General features: G+C 46.8%; 1 protein-coding gene across 1 annotated transcript in view; it reads left to right on the top strand.

Annotated features, from left to right (window-relative positions):
* LOC147716871 (galactosylgalactosylxylosylprotein 3-beta-glucuronosyltransferase 1-like) overlaps positions 1–24,506 on the top strand; it is a 353,353-nt gene extending 328,847 nt beyond the window's left edge. Inside the window, exon 4 of the mRNA XM_086920449.1 lies at positions 24,429–24,506. Within this exon, the coding sequence (XP_086776575.1) occupies positions 24,429–24,506 (78 nt within the window). The remainder of the gene's footprint in view (positions 1–24,428) is intronic.
* Positions 24,507–24,920: the final 414 nt, after the last annotated feature.

Genomic DNA, 24,920 nt, shown 5'->3' on the forward strand with positions numbered 1-24,920 from the left:
CCTCTGCGAGTCCCAGAGTGGCGTCATCTGTGTAATAACCCCTGACCATTTATGAACTGTATGAGCTGTTGGGCCAATTAAGGAGGGGGGGGTCTAGGTTTGCGATATTGTGCCGACAACATTCCATCCTCTCCTAGCCCTTGCCTATCCACCTGGAACGCCGGCTCATCGTGGGAGGCATGTATCCATTGATTAATCATTTTAGGATGTGCTGCCCAATAATATAGTTGTATGTTTGGGAGGGCTATCCCCCCCCATCATACCAGCTTCGCACAAGATTATCTTGAGCAATTCGCGCAGGCTTATTTCCCCATAGTAAACTAGAGACTTCAGTCGCTATGGCCTTAAAGTATGCCAGCGGGACAATAAAAGGGGTGTTTCCTAAAACATATAAAAAACGGGGAAGTTTCATCATTTTAAAAAATGCAGCCTTACCTAACATCGTAAGGGGGAGGCTACACCAAGATACCGTATCTCGCTTGAATCGCTCTAATGGTCATCATGGTTTTAAGTGGAAGAGTTTCCAACGTTAGACGTAAGCCATATATTGCAGCTTCCTTATCTTACGCACCTGACAAACATTGCCAAGGCCTTTAGTCCGGAGTTGTAGTAGATATCATGTTCATTGTTGCCTCATATATCTGGGTGCAACTGCAGTGACCGGAAAATGCTAGTGGGGTAGCCCACTATGCCAAGACCAGGTTAATGTCTGAGGTTTTTGGGCCAGGCCCTTAATTATATTGGCCAGGCTCCTTTGAGTGACCCCAAAGTTTTTTTCATCCCACTTAAAGCCCTGTGTACCTACACTGCTCATTAGCGATGTGAGATGGCTACAGGGGCATTCCTATCTGGATGACCGAATGAGAATATATGATCTACATCTGACGTTGATGGACATCCAATTTTTCTCTGTATGGGTCTATTCTACATTTGAAGTGAATCCCAATATACGGTTTGCTCTGTTTGGCACTTTATGAGCAAGCTAAATGTTTTATAGCCTCAGCAACGCCCACTGACTTGGGTAGCAGTGTGCGTTTGGTCGTCTGGCGCACACTAGGCCCAGTTATAGACCCCCAGTGTATGTTTTTTGTTTATGCATTGATTGAGTGGGGGGACTTCACCCTGGGTAGGTCTCTAAATATTTTCCCTCTGACCCTTCTTCCCCGTTGTGTTTAGTACTACAGAGCAGCTGATGGCTGCGGGTCTCTTTCTACAATACACTTCATTAGGTAGATGACTGTTAGGTACTATTTTGACACTAACATTTCACACTAGTCTCTTTTCAGGGGGATTTTCTAGGTCCAGTCCCCTGGCAGTTATAGTCCCATTCTCCGTCTCTTACATTGTCATGGCAGAAATTAGTGGTATAGCATATGATGACGCGCTATATCAATCCATTCTAGACAACATGCCCAGCATTTTAGACACTCTACCAGCACCTAATGTTGTCACAACTGACGACTGGACTAAGCTGATGATTCTAAAGAAGTCGCACTCCCGGACAACGGTACATGGCCTAATCATGGCTGAATATGTGCGAGCTAGCTGTGCCCCGCCCGGGCTAATAGTGACGAATGCACCACGTCTGTTCCTCACAGACAAAGCATTCTTGAAAGACTGGTCACTAATTGCGTGGCGGTGCACCCGTGATTGGTTAATTTTGATAATCAGTACTGCCAAACGGGTTGCCGACTAAATCCTGGTCGAGATACAGGTTTTAGAAGCAGCTATTTAGAAGCACAGTCACACCGACTGTCTTTAAGAAACAGCTAGATGAATCTAACAAAACCAACAATGAGTTTAGAGGTCCGATCTTACAAGCTAAGATCGAAAAATTTAAAAAAGACCTTGCAAAATTTAAACATGACGTGGTATACCCGTATACGAGTGACTCATACAAAGCACCAGACTTCAGGAATAGCGGCAAAAGGTATGGCTCAAACTACTCTGGTTCCAGTTCGGGATCAGATAGTGATCCGGACACCACTAATAACCCACCACCCATCATAAGAGGGAGGGGCAGATCACAACGATTTCAGAACTATGGAGGTCAACCCACCGGCCAATTTCATCCTTGGTGGCCACCTTCTAACTGAGGTTCACCAGTCCAGCCTCAATACCCTTTCCAGCCACATATGGGTCCATTCCCCGGTTACCAGCCCAACTATGGCAACCAGTCTTTTTTAGCATTTGGCCAAAGACGCCCAAGAGGCAAAAAAAGAAATGCTCAACCTCAAGTGCATTGGGATACATCGGAGGGGCCCATGCAGACAGAGCCAAACCAGGAGAACTCCAGCTCAAACAGGGAACGACTAATGCCCAGCTTGGTCGTCAATTTAAGCACCAAAACTTTGACTGACCAGGAAGAACTCGTTCTCAATAAAGGTTTGGGGTTTGTGATCACAAACACTGGAGATCCTTTTCAGACACAAGTGGAGTTGGCACAGTTTTTTCTTAAGCTCCGGCTATGATACTTCTTCCATGACAAAGATACTACATCAGATTCTGCATCTAAAACAAACACTGGCCTTAAAAAGAAATCCACCTTTTGTCCTCCAGTCCATCAGATACCACCTCAAGTGGCCACCTTTGAGCAGGCAGTCAGAGATGACGTTAACAAAATATGGAGTGCTACTAAAAATGAGTTTGTCAACTTGTCCAAGGTGGAACAACAAGCCTTACAGGCCCTAACACAAGATCACTGTATTACGATCAAGCCCGCTGACAAAGGGGGTGTGATCGTGATACAAAATACTACTGACTACAGAGCTGAGTGCTTAAGACAATTAAGTGTCCTAACATCCTATCAACCCCTCGTGATGGACCTACCTCTAGGTGGTCCACAGAAATCAAAACCTTGGTAGAAGAAGCCTTATGCGAAGGCTGGATTACGAATCTAGAAGCTGGCTTCTTAGTGACTTCACACCCTACCATGCCGTACTTTTACATTTACCCAAAGTGCATAAACCCCAGAGACCACCACCTGGGAGACCAATTATATCAGGTCTAGGCTCCCTTCTAGAGCCTTTGTCTGCCTTTGTGGACCATTTTTTGAGGCCTCTGGTTCTAACCATGCCTACCTACCTCAAAGATACTACTGATGTGTTACGAGCCATACCTGAGATTGAATATAACATCGGGACAGACTACCTCGTCTCTTTTGACGTGGAGTCTTTGTACATGTCAATACCTCAGGATGAGACTCTGGACACTATTTGTAATATCTTGAGCCAAACCGAGCTTGATTCCATCACACCGGTTTCTTTCATCATGGCCTTGGCTAAATTGGCCATGAAAGACAATTTTTTCAAATATGAGGACACGGTGTACCTTCAAACGTCAGGGACCAGCATGGGCAGCATTTTCACCCCGAGCCTGGCGAATCTGTATGTCCATGCTTTTGAGCAACAACATGTCCTGACGCCAAACAACCCCTTCCACCATTATATTAAGTGGTGGAAGAGGTATATAGATGATATCTTGGTGATTTGGAGAGGAGACCGTGATTCAATCCTCCTGTTCCACCAGTGGTTGAACCTGCAAAATCAATTTTTGAGGTTTACTGTGGAGATCAATAAAGACAGGATCTCCTTCTTAGACCTTTCTATGTATGCCACCGAGTCAGGGCTACAAAGTGAGCTTTTCCGAAAGCCGATGGCCAGGAACTCTCTCCTGTTATACCAGAGCCAGCACCCCAAAGCGCTCAGAGATAACTTGCCCTTCGGGCCATTTCTCCGAGTCAGGCGCAACTGCTCAGAGGGAGAGTCTTTTTCCAAACATGCCACTGAGTTATGTCGCCAACTATCAGAGAGACAGTATCCAAAGAAACTAATCAAACGTTCCCTGAAACTGGCCTCCAACAACAATCGCTCGAGCTTATTAGATCCTCCGATGCCCAAACCACCATCAGAACGCATTACCTTTGTTAGCACTTTTAACACCAAGTCTAACATTATACAACAAATAGTCAGGCGACATTGGAAGCTCTTGAATGCTGGCAACAATAAAATTGAGCCTCCGCTTTTCGCCTTCAAGAGATCAACTAGCCTCCGTGACAAATTGGTCCATACGCGACCCAGAGAGAATTCTACCAGATCCATTGGCACTCTATGGGATCTCCCAGCTGTAACAGGGCACCATCCCTGTGGTGCCTGTTCAGCGTGCCCCCAGACCGCACGTTCCCTCGAGGTAGACATAGGCACTAGCCGTCCGTGGGTGCAGAAACAGTTCACTAACTGTAACAGCTCAAACTTAATTTACCTCCTTACATGTCCCTGCAAGAAGAACTAAGTTGGGATGACCACCAGGAAGGTACGCACCAGAATACTCGAGCACAAAAGTGTGTTTAGGTGTAAAAAAACGGTATCAAAATTGTCGAAACATTTCCTGGAGTGTAATCACCAGGAAACTGATTTCACCTGGACAGTTTTAGAGAAACCTTATGTTGCACCACATGTTGCTGACATTTCCAGGTTTCTTTTTCTCAAAGAACAAAAATGGGTCTACAGATTGACCACTGATATTTGTGGATTAAATGATGAAATACCTTGGACAGCCTTGAACTAAAAGGGTTATTTTCTTCTATATTCTTCTCCCTCCCGGAGGGATAGTCCTCCTTGTGTTAGACGATAGAGTACTTCACAACTGACATCATTTATTCCATGTGATGGACGATACTTGCATGGTGTTATGCACTCTACTAAGTAGTTTACACACCCCTTGTCCTGTATCATACAGGACTGTACTTTCACCTTTTGATAGTGTTACATACACCATTACACTCCATCATGACTGGGTTGTCTAGATAGTATTACTGATACAGCTTCACCACGAGACAGAGGCTGCATTTGCCCCTGACACTGTTAGGATCCGAGAGAATCTTTTCCTGTCTCGTGCGAATAAGGACTACGCTCTTTTCCTGAGTGAACGATACTGTCTGAAGGCATACGGGCCATTATTTGTTACAATGGGACATCTACCGTGTCCTTTAAGCAGTCATAAGATTCTTAGAGCATGAGTAACATGATGAACTAATTGAATTCGTCTATTTTCCACCCTTTCCATGCTTGTTTTCAAGCATTTTCGAGCGCTTTGCTGGTATACGGCTTACGAACTATAATTTCTCGCGTAATGACGCGTTGTTGTAGTTTGCCGTGTTGCTCTCACGAGAGAGTGTGCTCAAATGGAACCGGCAATGGAAATAGATTGGATCCATGTCAGTTACAGCAGCGCGACCGAGAGAGTCGTAAACAGCGTTACTTCTAGCTAACAAGGTATGCAACCTATTTACATTTTAGTTTACGTTTTTTAAGGAAAGTGAATACTTCGAGGTAGGCTCCTCCCCCGCAAACACCTTCATAAGCGGCCAGAATCCTGCCCTCGTTGCTTCCCTCTGAGCTCAGTTGGAAGCTACGAGGCAACGACGGACAGTTGAGGCAAGAGTTCTCTTCCTTCCTTTTTTCAGTTACTGCTAATAGCATGAGTAACCATATATTGGAGGTAACTTGATTACTAAAAACCTATTGAGCGGGTCTCCTAATTACCCCCTTATCTAATATATCTCTGTCAATAGGTTAATCAGGCCCAGTACATTTTAAGTCCTGAATAAGCAGTGAACAGCCGGAGATGGTTCTTTTGGACTGTTATGGAGATAGAGCTTGTTTATCTCACGGTTAGAGAATGGTTTTATGCTTGAAGAGGTGTAAAGATTACAAGGGTATCAGTGTAGGTATTTAGGAGGTGGACTAGGTTACTTTAGCCTACAGCTTCTCCTTTATCCCTTTCTTTACCTTTTCTAGAGCGGGCCTCATATTATCCTGAGCAAGGTTCCAGGAGAGTTGAGGTTTGCTCCCTGTACAACGCAGGTCAGTACATAGTAGCTATTAAATTGCAGTCACCTTAGTATGGGATGGTGACCAACAAGCATTCTTAATTTTGGGATCCATGTAAAATTTTTCTGTTTTTTTGTGAACATATAAAATCGACACTGGTTGATACAGAGGATTGAAAGTAACTCATCACGACACAGTTGTATCCTTTGATTGATTTAGTCATTTTTTCACATTCTTGACACGCAGTAGCAAACGTTAAGGACTGTGGCCCTGAAGAAAGCTGCGGGATTTGGTTCCCCTCAGGCTGAAACATGTTGGCCAAATATATGCAGTTATATGGTTAGACTGCATCTTTGCACTGTTCTTGTTTTTATTAAGGGAGTGATCAAGTTATATTAAAGTTTTGTATTGATCTCCTATCCTTTTTTAATCTCACTACACTTTATTATTTTGCACTGCACCAGACTCGATCTTTTGCTCACATGGTCTTCACTGCATTTGGAGATGAGACCCAGACAATCTTAGGTTATGGATCAGTCTCTATGATCATGGGACATACCATTCCTATCTGGATGACCAAATGAGAATATATGATCTACATCTGACGTTGATGGAAATCCAATTTTTCTCTGTATGGGTCTATTCTACATTTGAAGTGAATCCCAATATACGGTTTGCTCTGTTTGGCACTTTATGAGCAAGCTAAATGTTTTATAGCCTCAGCAACGCCCACTAACTTGGTTAGCAGTGTGCGTTTGGTCGTCTGGAGCACACTAGGCCCAGTTATAGACCCCCAGTGTGTGTTTTTTGTTTATGCAATTTCATATGTGCCAATTGGAATTTCCGAGGACATGTCCTCTGTACTGACTTGTTGCTCATCCGATTCAGTTGATGCTTGGACATTTCTGTCTTATCTATGTGCATCTGGCTACTCTGCCGCCACTTCATGCTTTGTGTTGTGCTTTGTGTGTTTGCCTCCTGTGGTTTTGTGATGTTTGACAGCATTTCCATGCATGTGTCGTGTTGATCCGAGTGTTGCAGCTTTGAGGCAATGGGACTTGCACATTGGCTTTTTGTGATCGTGTTCTTGTATTCTGCTTTTCCGTTGCATGTTCATTCATCAATGACACTGTGAGTCATGTGGCCTCGGGATGGATTTCTCTGTATGTGCAGGGCCTAGTAACTTATGGGGGTTTCTAGAGTTGGCTAGGAGTGCGAGATGTGGGGGTCATTTGGCTCCATGCTGTTTATGAGGGGAGACAGAGGGCCATGTGGGAGTTGTGGTGTTGCTGTCCGGGATCAACATTCCCAATCCCCAGTGAGATGAGAAGCTACCTGTAAGGGGGGCACTGTCGACTGAGTTAGCCGACACATGGCTGTGGGGTGGGGAGAGTTAACCATGCTGTTTGGGAGGGAGGCATGAGCTGACCACCTACCTGTGAGGTTGAGCTGATTAAGAAAATGCTGTCCGTGTGACTCATTCATATTGGTAGCGTGCATTCCACATAAGTTTGATGTGGGAGGGCGATTGGGGCTCACTTGTGCACAACAGTACATTGAAGTGTGATGTGATCATTTTGTTAGTTACTTACCAGCCTCCAGTCCCCCCTCGGATGGCCGCCACCAGTAGTCTAGGCCGCGGCGTGGTTCCTCTGGGTTGGATGCTTGTCCCGGCACTTGGAGTTGCCACACCACTTCCTGAAGTCACGCATAGTGCATAGGGTGGTCCCTACGGCTTTGACTTTGCTGTGGATCCTTGCCCACATCTGATTCTTGCGCACAAGTGGGGTGTGCTGGACCAGGTCTCGAGACAAATGTGGTTTTGCCCTGATTGTCTCGCATACAATCACTATCAACTTTGAGTTGGTGTTGTTGGGCATTTTATTGGGGGGCATGGTGCAAAGGAATGAGGGGTACAGGGGGCAAGGTAATGGTGGAGATATGTGTAGTGTGTGAGGTGTGTGGGTGTAAGTGGTGTTATGTGGCGATAGGTGGGTGTGATGTTGTGCAGTGTGAGTCAATAGTGTTGTCTCTCTGTCTCGGCTTGTGGTGTGCAAAGGCTGCTGGTCAAGGTAGGGGTTGGTTTTCTTCTGTGGTATGTCGGTGTGTCCATATGAATGATGAACTCCAGATGTCTTTTCCATGCTGACCATAGCTTTCCCTACCAGGACCAAGTTGGGGTGTGTCATTGTGGCATGTGTGTTGTGATTGAGGGCGGCAGGGAGTACAAGCACACTTTGGCGTTATTGTGGGGTTGGTTCCGCCCGCCAATTATTTGGCCTGTGTGCGTGCGAAGCTTTCCCCGTCCGCCGCGGTTGGATTTGCAGCTTTTCCGACCGTGGTGGACGGGGTTTTGTGACATCCGTCCACAGCGGTCTGATTTCACATACATTGCATCGTAATTTGACCGACAGAAATGCTGCGGGTCATGCGGGGGGATTTTTCCAGATTTCATGGTGTTTGGAGGACTTTTCCGTCCGTCGTCGTATTGGGCCCCTTAGTTGTCTAGGAGAATTTCTGCTAGCAATACTTAAAAAATGTACTTAGAAGAAGTAGTATAGAAGAGTGTACCTGGGACCAGCAATGTTTAGCCATTGGCTGTCATGTGTTTTTCATGGTTGCCATTGCTTGGTTGGGTATTCCATCAAGCCCAACACATTTTGTGGAACATTATCTTGTACCATTAATTTTCTCCTTATTATTAGGTACTGCAACAATAGAGTAGTTCTAAACAACCCTGCTCCTCGTTTTCCTTACAGGGATTGTTATGCCAGTGGGTGGTCTGAGTTTCTGACTGCCATTAAGGCGAGAATAGCGACAACCTTGTGGCGGCTGCTGTTGCCTTTTCGGAGGTTCTTGCAGCCTCCTGCAATTGTTTGTATAACATTGTTAGAAAGTATAATGTCTGACAGAAATATAATTTTCTGAATATTGTTTATAAAAATATTGTTCCATTGGGTGTAGATCTTCCATTATTATCCCCAATGGGAGACTATTTGTTGGACACAATATTTCTGACAGATGTTGTTTTGGATATGATGTACTCTTACTATACACCTAGTGCCACCAGATCAGTGCTCATAAGTTTGTGCACACCGTTCAACTGCATGGACACTGCCTCCCCTGCTCCTGCTGGGTGGTCACTGGTGTTGTTACTGCAGTGGTGTGTTCACCGGAGTTGCAGTGGATTTATGGCATTGATGTACAGAAGATTGTGCATAAACCACTTATTGAAGTTCAAGTTCAAGAATTTATATAGCGCACTACTCACCCAGAGGGTCTCAAGGCGCTTGGGGAGGGGGTTCATTATTTATCAAATAACCAGGTTTTAAGTTCTTTTCTGAAGGAGATGTGGTTCTGTGTAAGGCGGAGGTGAGTGGGGAGTGAGTTCCAGGTCTTGGCCGCCAAGTAGGAGAAGGATCTACCTCCCATGGTGGATCTTTGGAAACGCGGAACTGCGGCGAGGCCTTGATTGGAGGATCTTAGTTGACGGGTGGGTGTGTAGAAGGATAGTTGAGTGTTGAGGCATTCGGGCCCTAGTTTGTAGAGGGCCTTGTGTGCGTGGGTGAGGAGACGGAATGTTATTCTCTTGTTGACGGGAAGCCAGTGGAGGTCTTTCAGGTGGACAGTAATGTGATCTTGGCGAGGGATGTCCAAAATGAGTCTCGCTGATGCATTTTGGATGCGTTGGAGTTTTTTCTGTAATTTGGCTGTGATTCCGGCGTAGAGGGTGTTTCCGTAGTCTAGTCGACTCGTAACCAGTGCGTGGGTGACAGTCTTTCTTGTTTCGGTGGGGATCCAATGGAAGATTTTTTTGAGCATACGAAGTACGTTGAAGCAGGAGGATGAGACGGCGTTGACTTGTTTGGTCATTGAGAGTGAGGAGTCTAGGATGAAGCCAAGGTTACGTGCGTGGTCTGTGGGTATGGGTGCTGAGCCCAGATCCGAAGGCCACCATGAGTCGTCCCAGGCAGAGGGGGATGATCCTAGGATGAGTACTTCCGTTTTGTCTGAGTAAGTTTTAAGCGGCTGTTTTTCATCCATACGGCTACTTCTTTCATGCCTTCGTGAAGATTGGTTTTGGCGGTGTTGGGGTCTTTGGTGAGGGAAAGGATCAGCTGGGTGTCGTCAGCATTGGAGATGATGTTAAGGTTGTGTTGACGCGCGATGGAAGCGAGTGGACTCATGTAAACGTTGAAGAGGGTGGGACTGAGTGATGATCCTTGTGGTACACCGCAGATGACTTCGGTGGCCTCTGATTTGAATGGGGGAAGTCGGACTCTCTGAGTTCTCCCAGCTAGGAACGAGATGATCCAGTCCAAGGCTTTACCTTTTATGCCGATGTTGCTGAGGCATTGTATGAGGGTGCTGTGACAGACAGTGTCGAAGGCGGCGGAGAGGTCGAGTAGAATGAGGGCCACTGTTTCTCAGTTGTCCAGTAGTGTTCGGATGTCGTCTGTCGCTGCGATGAGGGCGGTTTCGGTGCTGTGTTTGGCTCGAAAGCCGGACTGTGAGGGATCGAGGGAGTTGTTGGATTCGAGGAAGGCGGCGAGTTGGTTATTGACGGCTTTCTCAATGACTTTGGCCGGGAATGGGAGGAGGGATATGGGGTGGTAGTTTTTAAGTTCAGAGGGGTCTGCTGTGGGTTTCTTCAGGAGGGCGCTGACTTCGGCGTGTTTCCAGCTTTCTGGGAAGGTAGCATAGTTGAAGGAGCAGTTGATGAACTCACAGAGATGGGGTGCGATGATGGAGTATGCTTTGTTGAAGATGTGGTGAGGACATGGGTCGGTTAGCGAGCCAGAATGGATGGAATTCATTAGGCGGATGGTGTCTTCCGTGGTGATTGGGTTCCAGGCGCTGAGGTTGTTAGAGGGTGATTTAGGTTCTGAGGGGGGTGGAGAGGATTGTTCGTTGGAGCTGTTTTCGAAGCTGTTATGTATGTCGGCAATTTTGTTGTAGAAGAAGGAGGATAACAAATCGCAGAGGTCTTGGGAGGGAGTGATGTCGTTTGAGGCTGCGGTGGGGTTGGTGAATTCTTTGACGATGTTGAATAGTTCATGGCTGTTATGGGCGTTGTTGTCGAGTCGATTCTTGAATGCGGATTTCTTGGTGGATCGAATCAGTTGGTGGTGTTTGCGGGTGGCTGCCTTGAAGGTGGTCATGTTGTCGGTGGTTGGGTTTTTTCTCCATGTTTTCTCGAGGGTACGGCATAGCTTCTTGGATTTCTTAAGGTCATCGTTGAACCAGGGGGCCTTTTTGCTGTCTTGTTTGGTGTGATGGTTTTTCAAGGGTGCTAATTCGTCAGCGCTGTGAGTGATCCATTGTTTGAATTTGATGGCAGCTTGGTTTGGGTCCGATGAGAGGGCGGCTGGGTTTTGGTTGAGCGATGTGAGGAGTTGGTCGGTGGTGATTTTGTTCCATTTTCTTCGGGGAATAGGTTGTGGGGGGTTGTGGGTCGAGGTGGTTTTGTAGCTGAAGTGAACACAACTGTGGTCCGTCCAATGGAGAGCTGTGGTGCGATTGAAGGAGATGTGTTTGCTGGAGGTGAAGATAGGGTCGAGCGTATGTCTGGCTACATGGGTGGGGGTGTCAACCAGTTGTTTGAGGCAGAGATTGGCCAGGTTGTCAAGAAGGGTGGTGGTGTTGCTGTCGTTTTTGTTTTCCAGGTGGAAGTTGAGGTCTCCTAGTAGAATGTAGTTCTCGGAGGCGAGGGCGTGTGGACTGATGAAGTCAGTGATGTCTTCGCTGAATTGTTTACGGGTTCCTGGAGGCCTGTAGATGAGGGTGCCTCTGAGTGTGGTCCTAGGGTCGGTGTGGATCTGGAAGTGGAGGTGTTCGGCGGTTGTAAGGTTATCTCTACCCCCTTCAGGAGTTTGCCAAATGTAATATTTCCATAGACTATGCGCTTTCCTTGCCACAAATGAGTGGGTTTAGAGAGAAATGCATGGCCTGCTAGGAGGAGTAATAACAAATAATTAAGACCCGAATGTCCTGCTTATGTAGTATTAAATAAACCACAAATCCCTGTGCCTCCTTTGTATGACCCAAGGTGTAGACGACTAAAGGTCTAAGTGTTCAACCACACATACTGTTGTACTGGCATGACAGTTACTCATAACATATAATGCATGCTTTCAACACTTCCTCTTCTAATTTAAAGAGGGGGCAGTGGAAATATTGGAGGAACTGATGGTCAAAGTAAATTACAGACCAATTTAGCTTCTTCTAGTTGTTTCCGAGATTAATGAGAAATTTCTAACTCATTGATTCACTAGATGTCTTGAAGATTATAATCTATCGACATCAGCAATATAGGTTTCAGACATGGATCAAAGACAGCCAGCACAAGAGGCTGAATGGAAATCAGATGGCACTTGGATGAGGACACTTCCACCTGCCTCATTTTGTTATACCTGTTGATATGGCAGCCTACTCAATCTTGGTTCAGCATATTGAGGACCCATGTCAATGGTGTAACATAGGCCCCCGAAACCCACTCGATGCAGGAGGCCCCTCAGCATAGTACTCTGGCCTGAGAGTTCCGGATTGAGTCTAGACGGGGGCCCTCTATGTTCCTTGCAAGGGTTCCCCCTCAAGTTTCGTTAAAGCACTGACGTTAAACCTCCTTTCTCTGTGTGAAGTCAGTCCTTAATTCTCTGTCCTCATCATTCAAAGCCACTTCTGGTGTGCTACATGCTCCTCACTTTCTTTTGTCCTTTTTAATATCTAACTGTGGCCACTTGTTAATATCAAGTCCTATGGGTTTGTGCTGATTGCTTATTGCTGGGAACACCTGGCTTATTTTGAGATTCAACAAATCTGTGGGAAAACGCAAGACCATGCTAAAAATAAATGATCCAACTACAGACAGGAAACAAAATGGATGAAAAACAGAACTCCCGATGACCTCATGATAATGGAGTCCCTCTGCACAACACACTGACAGCTCATCACGTCAGCCAAATCAACATATTATCCCACCTCCATCAATGAAGCCATCAACAAAGGCAGAAAGCTTTTCAAGACAATCAAGCACTGCATCAACCCCATGTCAGACTTGCTTATTCCTCACTCCCCAAAAAACACAATGCCATCAACCTCTTCTTCAGTAATAAAAAACAAGAGGTCCGACAGAATATTAATAACCCCACGCTTGCTTCATCTCTCATGCCCACCCTTCCCCCTACAGGAACCCATACTAGTCAGCCTTCAAAATGCTATCCCTCACAGATGTCATTAACATATTCGAGTACCTCAAAGTCACTTCGTATGAAGATGATGTCTTACCCTAGACTTTCATAAACGCTCTCTTTGGGGCCACTATCACCCCAACTTATCAGTGTCAATGCCTACCTCACTCAAGGCATTTTTCTAGAAGCTGCCAAGGCTGTACGGTTATTTCCTCCCCTACAGAAACCTACTCGAGAACCCATTGACTTCGACTTCCATTCATCAGCAACATTACTTGGAAAAGCGGTCTATGGTCAGCACCAAGATTACATGACATACTGCCCAACTCCTGCATGACTACCAGTCTGGTGTCAAATCATACTGCAACACAGAGATTCCTACCTTACACATCATTGACAATGTCCTCTTGACTACAGATAAAGACAACCACTGCTTCGTGATATTGCGCGACCCTTCACAAGTCTTTGACATAGTCGACTATCTCACCCTCATGCGCACCCTTGAGTATCAAATGGGATTTGCAGACTAGTTCTCCTCCTACCTTTCCAATCGATACATGTTTGTTCACATGGGCACCTCAAGGTCCCCAAAGATCCTTGTCATCTGAGGAGTGCTCCAGGGTTCTATACGGTCTCCTGTTTTCAAACTTTACATGGAACTACTTGGTATTCAACTTGCAAATAAGAGCATCAAGATTAACCAATATGCCGATTATACACAACGTTATTTGAAAGCCTTCTCTGCTTTGGACATTCAAAGCCTGATACAATGCCTGCACATCATCCAGATCTGGATGTCAAGCACCTACCTGAAGCTTAACTCAACCTAGAAAGAATTTTAGTCATTTGTAATGAACAACAAGCAGTACAAAAGGGGGGTGGTGATGGACGGAGCATCTGAATCGATCAAACACTCACACCCAGTCAAAAAGATCTGTGTTTAATCCATCACCGTTCTTTAGCCCACTCTGCCACCCCAGTTCAGACATGGCTATATGCAAATCAGTCTGACCCTGTGCCTCATGGGAACAGTCCAGCCCGAACTGCCAAGCCATGTCTTCCCTGGACCGGAAACAAGCTTCCGAGGACCGGTTTCTGTCATTCCAGTCGTCTTCAGCCCGGCTTGCTTGAATCCAGTGGCAAAGTGAGCAAGGGACTCACGTCTGAGCATACCCTGCCACACTTATGGCGGCCAAAAGCGATACAAAAGGGGTGGTGATGGACGGAGCATCTGAATCAATCAAACACTCACACCCAGTCAAAAAGATATGGGTTTAGCAAGCCGGGCTGAAGACGGCTGGAATGCCAGAAACTGGTCCTCGGAAGCTTGTTTACGGTCCAGGGAAGACATGGCTTGGCAGTTCGGGCTGGACTGTTCCCATGAGGCACAGGGTCAGACTGATTTACATATAGCCATGTCTCAACTGGTGCGGCAGAGTGGCCTAAAGAACGGTGATGGATTAAACCCAGATCTTTTGACTGGGTGTGAGTGTTTGATTGAGTCAGATGCTCCGTCCATCACCACCCCCTTTTGTACCGCTTTTGGCCGCCATAAGTGTGGCAGGGTATGCTCAGATGTGCGTCCCTTGTTCACTTTGCCACTGGATTCAAGCAAGCCGGGCTGAAGACGGATGGAATGCCAGAAACCGGTCCTCGGAAGCTTGTTTCCGGTCCAGGGAAGACATGGCTTGGCAGTTCGGGCTGGACTGTTCCCATGAGGCACAGGGTCAGACTGATTTGCATATAGCCATGTCTGAACTGGGGTGGCAGAGTGGGCTAAAGAACGGTGATGGATTAAACCCAGATCTTTTGACTGGGTGTGAGTGTTTGATTGATTTAGATGCTCCGTCCATCACCACCCCCTTTTGTACCATGAACAACAAGCAAGCAACAGTACAAACCCAGCCAAGTATCATAAACATTAATGGCTTCAAACCCCAACTTTCATTGAATGCCAAGTGACTTGGATTTACTAACCTCACCCTCTTGGAACAGATTACCAAAGATAGCCAGGTATTTCAAGGAATAGATTACGAAAGACAGCCAGGTATTAGCGCTCTCTTCTAAAGAAAGTGAAACTATTTCTTACAGAAAGCAACTTCAGAAATGCTTTTCAAGCCCTTAGCTATGGAGCACTTTATGCTCAATGGCGTCTTAGACTCCTCACTGGCACACCTAAGGGGCAGCATGTATCATTTGGGGACTTAAGACTCGTCACCCACATCCTAATGGACCCCCAATGGTTCCATGGCCAGCCCACAATATCTTCAAAATCAGATTCAGCTGGTTATTTCACAAACATGCTTACCAACTCTAGCATATCCGCAGATGTGATCAGACTGGAGACTACGAAGTGTAATGAAGAAAAAAAGACAGCAGGCCTTTTTCATCTATGCACCCATGATCAGTGACAACATCGCTGTATCCTTCAGGATTGACTCAATGCTGCTCCAAATAGAAAAGAGTTAGACCTACATCCTACAAAAAACCCTACATCACAGAGCAATAATCATTCATAGCTTGCCTACCTCTCCTATCGATGCATATATGATGGAAATTACGCTAAGTCTGTGGAGACAACAATTCTGACTGCAACTGAAATATGAATCAGAGTTGATTTATGGTTGACTATTGGATTTCCCTCGCCTTAATAGGAATTATTTTTCCTTATTGTGTTTCCCATTTCTTTGTTTTAACTGTGTATGTCCAAATGTATTTATATCTCCTTATTGATTACTAATATATTGATGATAGGGCTGGATCATATTTTTAATAATCATCTCAATAAACTGAATATTTTTAAAGGAAATTATTTTTACATTTCCTCTTTGTTCATCTTTTGTTGTGCTGTCTATGTAAGTATGCATGTTGTGTAATATTGCCCAAAGGGGACTTCTTTCTTGACATTTGTCTTCATTGGTATCCTACCCCTTTGGTTGTTGGGTCCCTCTCTCTTTTATTAGAGAAGTGTCTTTGCCCCTATACAGTGCACCTCTGTATTTCGACTAGTTAGGTTCATGTCATAGAAATACCATATACATACATTCATAATAATATCTTCTAATAGTGCCAACTGCAAGGCCTTGGAGGGCAAAAAGCAAAATAAACTAAAAAACTGTTAACAGTTTAAATCAAATCATAAACATTTATTGAGCGCCGCACATATCACTCGAGAGTCTCATGGCGCTGGTGGATGTCTCTAAGAGGATAAGACTTCAATGCAGTTAGATGTCAAACAACCAGGTCTTTAAATTCCTACGAAAACAATTGTGATCACTTATGTTGCGTAGGTGTGAGGGTAGTTTATTCCTGAAAGACAGAGCAAGGAAGGAGAAAGATCTCCCTCCACATGTGGTAGTACGGATTTTGGGAGATACAAGAAGTGTTTGATTGCTAGATCTCAAAGTTCTGCCTAGTTGATACCAGGTTAATTTTTTGGCCCAAAAAGCTGGGCCTTTTACATACATGTTCTTGTGCGTCAGGCAAAGAATCTTAAAGCGTATACGTTTTCGTACAGGCAGCCAGTGCAAAAGTTTCAAACTGGGAGCCGATGGAGATCTAGGTGGAGGATCAAGTACCAGCCTCGCTGCAGTATTCGGCAGAACCTGGATCCTTGATATAAGATTTTCATTGGTGGAAGCCAGTGGGGCATTCCCGTAGTCCATACGGCTGATGATTAGTCCTTGGACTAGGGGTTTTCTTGCCTCCAGTGGAATCCACTTAAGAATTTTACGCAGGCTACGCATAACTCCAAAACGGGAACCAAATGTCTTATTAACATGGCCTTTCATTGACAGTTTATTGTCCATTTGGAAGCCCAGGTTAGCTTGTAAAAGGTCAATCTTATGGCTACAACACTACACTAGGCTACCGATCTGTCCCTGTCCCTGCGCCCAGCATTAATGGACTTTGTGGAAGGGCATCTGGCAGAGAGGATGACATCCACCACCTCGGGCAGCAGGTTGAATGCAGTCAACTGCTGCTGCTCATATGGCCGGGATGCCCGTCACCCCCTCCCAACACAATCCCCAAGGATGGGAAGTCGGACGCAGTTCTGAACTTTTGGAAGGCGGGAGGGAGTCACCCTCCCGGCCGTATTTATTAAAATATGAAACAAAATTAAAACATTAAATAAAAGTTTCATAATCATGTACAATTTTATATTTATTACATTTCGATTGAAGACATGTTCTTTGGCTAACCTTAACAAATCTCTAATACAAAGGTTTCCTAGCCGAGTCTAACATCCTGCAAATGCATACATTCTAAATTAAAATTGTACATCCTAGCATTAAGGGCCAACGGCAAGGTCTTAACCGGTGTCAGATCCCTACTACCAAAACTGTCGCCCTCACGGTGTGAATGGCGCATGCGCAGAGGACTGTACCCTCATTGCCAACTGTAATTTCCCTTGTCTTGTTGGGGGCCCCCCTTTCCGCTTGACGTCATCTTAAAGGTCGTCCGAGCTCCCGTGTGAGGTATCTGTAGGAAGGACAGCGTGGACTACCCCCCCAATCCCTACACTCTCTATCCGCCGTCGCGGATATCCGGGCCCCGGGAAATTCGTAGGACGGGCATATAGCCGCCTCCTCCCCTGGAAGGGGCCTATGGCCGTCTCCCCTTAGGCGACCCATCCTTAGTGGGTTCCGCCTCCCAGTGGGAGGGGCCAATGGCCGCCTCCCCCCGGGTGCTCCCATCCATATTGGGTGGCGCCCCACTCTAGGGACCTTGAAATTACAGCTCACCGATCATGACCTTACCGCCACAGGCTGGATTGTTGACCGGCTATCCGCCCCCCCCAGACTCCTCCTAAAGGTCATGCTTCCTCAAACCCCTTAGCCATGCTATGAAGTCTCCTATGAGTAAAACGTTCCCCTCCCGGGTCAGGTGAAACCCATCATCTAGATACATGTGATCACCCCGAATACACCCATGAGGAATACTATGCAACTGTGTAGAGCGAAACAATCTACCAATTTTATTGTTAACCTTCTTCACCGAATGGTTCAGTGCTGACACCGAAAGGCCCCCCCCGCCATACTTTCCTGGGAATCATGTGGGACCAGGCAATCGTGCACCCCGGGATTCTTTTTGCCAACCAGCTAACGGCAGACAAAACTTGCTCGAACAATACTCGTCTACCCAGAGTCACCAAGTCATTGCCCCCCAGGTGTACTATGACTACAGATGGCGGTGACCTCTGCCGCCCTAAGAGACCCTCAACAAAAGATTCGAATTGGTCAATACAGAGCCCGCCCCTTCCGTGGAAGGCCACTCTGTACCCGTATTCCCCAGCTGCGCGAGTCGCGTCACCTGCTTTGAATACGTCCCCGGCCCGCCTCACGTATGAGTGGCCCGCGACCCACACCACTCTCTCCTCAGACGGTGATCCATGACCGCTGGTCTCCTGGTACTGGGTCGACTGCAAATTCTGCCCCGCATGACATGCTCGCGAAACTGTAATTCAAACAAAAGACATGAAGCGTGAGTGCATGTCAACTGACTTCACAACATGTGCAATTGCACATACCTTTTGAAGAAATTCGAGGACCATCGTCCCAATTGTTTCACTTCCTCTGCACCCTGACCCCTGGCTGTAGCCTCAGTAGCAGCCCCTATCCTAAAGGAGTGGGTCCCAAAATCGCACGGGTCCATGCCCGTGGCAGCGATTGTCAGTGCTAGCACCCTCTGGAACTGAAACCTCGTCAGTGGGGTGCCATCGTTGTGCCTCAGCAAACTCCCCCCCATGTATCCGCCCTCAGTGCCAAGTATTCCTCTATACACATTATCGGGCACGTGGCGGACCCTCGCACGCGCTGCACAACAACACTGATTCCCGTAGCTCCCTGGTCAGTCTTGGACCTCGCTATCGTGACTACCATCGAATCACCCCTAATTAGGATGTGATCCCTGCACAAGCCTCCCTCCACATCTTTCTTATTCCTTGCGACCAGTTCGCTCACCCGCCTACCCCATGGAACGCTAATGCGAAAGCTGCCCGGAACAGAACTGCTTTGAATTGGGAGGAGCATGTCTCGACTAGTTTCGCTATGAGTAGGGCCAACCTTTCTAAGCCAATCGGGCGCCTCTCATCTTGCTTGCGACCCTCGAGGCGCTGCCAGCCGCGAAGGGCTTTTTTTCGCCAAAAAGGAACCTGTTGGGTCCTTGATGCCATGTACCTGCGCCATGAATGAAATGGCCGCCCTGTGCCTATTGGCCGTTGCCGCTGATCGACCTTCTCTGTGCAGTGCTACCAGGAACCCAAGGAAGGATTCCTCCTGACCCCAGTTCTGATTCCCTGTCGGACCCAAAAACGCACAATAGGAACGAAACGCTCCTTCGTATGCCTTCCTCGTCCTGGGGGCTAAGCTCGCTGCCACGAGGTCTTGTAATCCGGGGCACCGATTAGCCAGAGTGCTTCGGGGAATGGTGCCGCCGCTAGGTCCGCTGTAGGTAGATAACCCCTGAACGCCTGCATATGTGAACGAGAGAGTGCATCAGCCGCATGATTCAGTACACCCGGCACATGTTTCGCCCTGAGCTGTACATTCAGTCTCATGCAAAGCAGCACAATTTCTTTCAACAATCTCAAGATCCATTTGCAGCGTGCTGCCTGTCGGTTAATACATTCGACAACAGTCATATTATCAGACCAAAATACGACTGAGCGGTCTCTGAAATCGTCTGGCCATGCCATCAGAGCAACAAAAATAGGGAACAGCTCCAGGAACCCAATGTTACTTGTGAGACCGCTGGAGTGCCACCACGCCGGCCATGTTTGCGCCGACCATTGGTTACCAAAAATGGCGCCAAATCCCACGCTCCCTGCCGAGTCAGTCCATAAACCCAGCTCGTCTGAAGATGCTGGCGGCTTGCTCCACACTACTCGACCGTTGAAGTCTGCCAGAAATGCCAACCAAATGCGCATATCCTGGCGAACCTCTGCAGACAGTCTCGTACGGTGGTGTCCTTCTTTGAGACCAACCATAGCTTGTGCAATAGAGCGTGAGAAGGGGCTGGCCATTGGTATAACTCTCAAGGCAAAGTTAAGCTGACCAACTGTTTGCTGTAACTGGTGCAGGGTCACTTTCTCCTTACCAAGGCAAAGTTCCAGGGAAGCCCTAAATTTAGCCACCTTTCCTACCGGCAAACGGAAACACCCCTCCACAGAATCGAGCTCAATTCCCAGAAACTCCAGTGAAGTAGATGGTCCAACCGTTTTACCTGGTGCCAATGGGACTCCAAACTCCCTCATGAGGATGCAAAAATCCTGTAGCGCCTGCGCACATTTCGTGTCGCCGGCTGCTCCCAAGAACAGAAAGTCATCTAGATAATGCATAACATGCCTATGCCCTGTGGCCTCGGTGAATGCCCACTGTAAAAAACAGCTGAATCTTTCAAAATAGGCGCAAGAAATGGAGCAACCCATCGGCATGCATTTATCCATGTAATAACTCCCTTGGAAAGCAAAACCTAGCAAACGCTGATCCTGTGGGTGTACCGGGAGCAACCGGAACGCTGATTCGATATCTGATTTTGCCATCAGCGCCCTCGAATGACGTGTACCGCACCGAACAAACTTCCGGGTCAATAGCATCGTTCACCGAGAAACCCCTTGGAGCAGACAGGTCATGGATCAGCCTAAACTCCCCCAGTTCCTTCTTCGGGACGACCCCTAATGGGGAACAGATGAAATCCGCCACTGGCGGGCGCTGAAAAGCCCCTGCCACTCCCCTAGACTCACTTCTTTTGCAAGTTTTCTCTCTACCACACTTGGATTCTGCTGCGTTGATAGCTAGTTTTTACAAAAAGGTTCCCCTCGAAAATCCCCCGCCGGGATGTGGAAGCCGTATAAGAATCCCTTCCTCAACACCCCAGCGGAGACATGATCAGGGTATTTGTTCAACCAAGGAGTCATAGCCATGAGATCAACGGGTGTAGGCAATTGGTCACAACGATCAGCCTCACTCCTGCTTGGAGCCTCCCTTTCCTCCCCCCCCGTTATTTTTGGATCTACATGAACTCTCCGGGTGTGAGGAATTCCCACAGCCCGCACACACATGCTTGAACCTACATGTTCCTTGCGGTCTGTTACAGTTACCTCGATTGAAGCCCCAACAGACCCCCGCTTTCCACCATTCCCGCCGGTCTTCGGCTGGTGATCACCACCGGCGCCTGCTCGAAAAGGCACAGCGGGTTTTTGGCGGGAAACCCCCGACCCACTTCCGCCTGGCGAGGATGTCCCAGCCATCCCAGGCAGGAGCTGCTTATGCCAAGAAATCGAGTCGAGGCAGTCCCATGTCAGAGAGGAATCATACTCTTTTGCTTTACGGAATTTCATGTCGTAACCTTTCCATTCGTCCCCCTCATACATTTCATAAAAATCCATTATACGAGTTTGATAACAAGACAGTTCAGTCAATACCTCGGGCTTACGTTCACCAATATTCACAGTAAACATTGCAAAGGCCTTCGCCCAATTCGTTATCGTCTCCTCCACCCTAAACTCCGCCATCTTGGCGCGCCAGACGCTCGGGTGCCACAAATCTTTGTGTGTTTTAGCATATTCCATCTCTCGATGGTCAGTTAACAACGAAAACATATTGACATACTTGTCTGCCCATATCAATTCTTTCGTGGCAATCTGGATATGTTGTACCACCCTCTCCCGCCTTGAGGGTAATGAGCCCTCTCCCGCCAGCGGCAAAGCGAGCTTACCCGGTTCGGTTGTTGTTCCCGCCGTTTTCTCGCGACCAGCTGCCGGTCCTTCCGGTTTCACCTGTGGGGAAACAAGAGGAAGATTCGCCTTCGCGGCATCTCGCGACTGCCGCAACTGCTGGATTAGTAACTTGGCCTCTTCGGCCGTGTCTCCGGGCGCCGTAGCACCCCCTGCCTTCTTATTGAGCCATGCGGCCAACTGGGTGGCCAGTTCAGGAGGCATATCCTCATCGTTAGCGGGCGTAATCACAACCAGGATCGGTTGACCCGCGTCTGGGATTGGTACCGGGTCATTAGCTGGTGTGACAGGGGTGACCCGGGGCACCTCAGGGACCGGAACCTCCCCTGCAACCGCCCTCCTCTTGACCCGTTTCCCTCTACCCTCGGGGACGATTCCCGGCAAGGCCGGCCCTATTACCTTCTTAGAGTTACCAGGCTTGTTCATTGCAGCCAGTTGTTTTTTGACGACCGCCAAATCTCGACCAAGCGCTGGGACTTGTCCGACCTTTCGTTCCATGCCCGCTATCGGGTTCACCAACATGCGTAGCACCTTGTCTGTCTCGGAACCCTTTCCTGCCTTCTTGCCAGACATGGTTTCGACTATCCGTTCCGAGTCGATCAACACGGTCCTGGATTCTTCGCCTTAAATCACTGAAAGAGAAACACAAGAATTACAAGTTCTCAAAATTGCCGCTTGTTCTGTCGAGGGCTCACGAGCAACGAGTGGGTGCAGCCTTCAGACCACAGGAACAAGAGGACGCTTCTTCGGATTCCCGCTCTATTTATTCTTCTTCGGGAGGGCGTGTACCCTCCTCCGGTACGCCTACTGGACGTGGTCATCGGTGTAGGTGTCTAGGACAACCCCCTCTTGGGCGGGAAAAGGCGCGCCCCGGCTATGCCGCTTCGGGCATACCAGCCGAGACACGCCCCCCGCCCAAAATGGTTTCCCGGGAGGATCGGGGCACCCAACCATACGTTCGGGGGGACCGAGTGGTCGCCCCTTTCCATTCTCTATGCATGGAGATGGTTCCTCCTATGTTTGGCAATGTACAACTTTGCTTCTCAATAACACATCACCTTCAGGTGAAGGAGGAAGAATTATCACATGAATTTGATCGTGTCCCAAGCCGGAACACCAGAGACGCACCTGATGTTGGTTTGTGACTGACAACTATATTTTATAATCATGGCTGCACTGTCAGTTGGCTGATGATTTTAGGAGCAGAGCTCTGGTTCCGTGCCAGAGGGTGGCGAAAAAACCGAACTGACGTCAGTGCATGGATGGCGATTCTATGCAGCTCCACTCCGTCACATGATGGTACAGTGCCAGAGCAGAGCCAAACAGCGCCACCTAGCAGCATGCACGAGCATTACTGGAAAACGTTTCCAGATCCAATCAAGCATCTAGTGAGTTTTTTTGAGGTGAGGAATCTACAGTCAGAAGTATCCATAAGAAATATAGTTTGCATGTTCACTATTTAAGGTTTAATACTGAAATTGTTTTAAAGTCAATCGGTGTGCCTTTTCAATATTGAAAAGCGACATAGAAGCATGTTTGTGAAACAATAATAAAGTGTCTATGCACAGTGAAACGGCTATTTTCGTATAGCTGAAAGCAGTTTTAGCATCCTTTGTCAAAGCCAGAAAGCACAGTATTTTTATAATTGCATACCAAATGAGCTTCCATATGTTTATATAGGTATATTGGGTGGGGGATTAGGCATTAGGATCTGCTGTTACACACCGTGAAAGGTGGCTCGGTTCTACGGGTTGTACTCTCTAGGGGGTTAGTGGAACTTTCTGACTGTTCCGTTTACCACCTGTAGATTGTGAGTCCCTTTAGAATGTGTTCCATTGTTTGTTCTACCTGCTATATAGTTCTAAGTTTATGCGTAGTATTTAGTGTTGCATGTATTAAAGTATGTTTTATTTTTAAACTGAGACTGGAATTGTAATCATTGATTCTTATTTGTTGAGTTTTGAGTTTCTGACCCTGAACACCTGAATAAGTCTTGGACTGATCTGCCTCGCTAACAAGGATACCTGGTCCCTAGTTCGAAAGTATAGGAGCCCCAGGAAATTCAGTACCCAGGTGTCACTATTGGGGCCCAGTAATTGCTGGGACCCTCCAAAAGATTTGTCCGGATTAACTTATGCACTTCACGAGCAGGTTGCAGTTTCTGCCAAGTATGGGTTTTGGCAAACCCAGTTCAAATCCCAATTTGTGGTGTCTGTTGAGTTCAATTTAGATTTTACTTACCAAAACAATTTCCCTTTAATGTTCATTGATCATATTTAGTCGGGTGCATCAGTACATGTCCAAAGATCAGTATTTTACAACTGAATTTAGTGAAAGCCATATCACAATTGGTCAAATGAAATTCCCACCTGCCACATGTCATTACAAACCAATATCATCTGCAATAGCACAGCTATTCAGATTGTTCAGCTGGCATTCCAGATATTCTATATGACCAAAAGTAATATTTCATACCTGAGGCTTGCAGATGATTGATTGAAAGGTAATTTCATCAGTCAGGTAGCTAAAAATTATATCTTCCTATCAAGTAGGCAGGAAATACATCGATACACATTGCGGTGTTGTTTTCAATAGGAAAATGCGCCTTACTGTTTTCATTCTTCCTAGATTTCTGATCTCTGTGTTAATGTATTCTTTGTCTTTCTGCAGGTTTTAGTTTGGCACACAAGGACTGAAGCTCCACGGATTCATCATACAAAATTTCCAGACATATTTGTTGAGGTGTAAAGAAATAGGGGGATAAGATCATTTCTTTTATCCAGCAGAAAGAACGACTATTGTTAACCAAATCCCAAAGAAAGTAGTAAATATCTTCGATGCACGTATATGGCACAAAGACACTCATCAAGGTATCCAATTACAAAATAATGTGTTATATTATTTAACTAGAAAGACTGACGCGAGATTGCCTAAGCGACCTCTGGAAGGGGAAGGAGCCCAGAGCTGCAGCTAAGAATTTTGAAGGAAAAGCTGCTTGAACGCAATAAAGTGTTGTAATCTTCAGAAAGGATATCGGGTTGTTGTCGTAGCTCAAAAGTAGTGCTGTACTCTGTATATGTGATGACAGGAAAACTCCCTAAACGCAAACAATGGCTCTACAACACTGGATCCACACATCACTGAAAAGAAGTCTTAAAAAGT

The sequence above is a fragment of the Lissotriton vulgaris genome, chromosome 5, assembly GCF_964263255.1.
Source record: "Lissotriton vulgaris chromosome 5, aLisVul1.2, whole genome shotgun sequence".
Lineage (NCBI taxonomy): Eukaryota > Metazoa > Chordata > Amphibia > Caudata > Salamandridae > Lissotriton > Lissotriton vulgaris.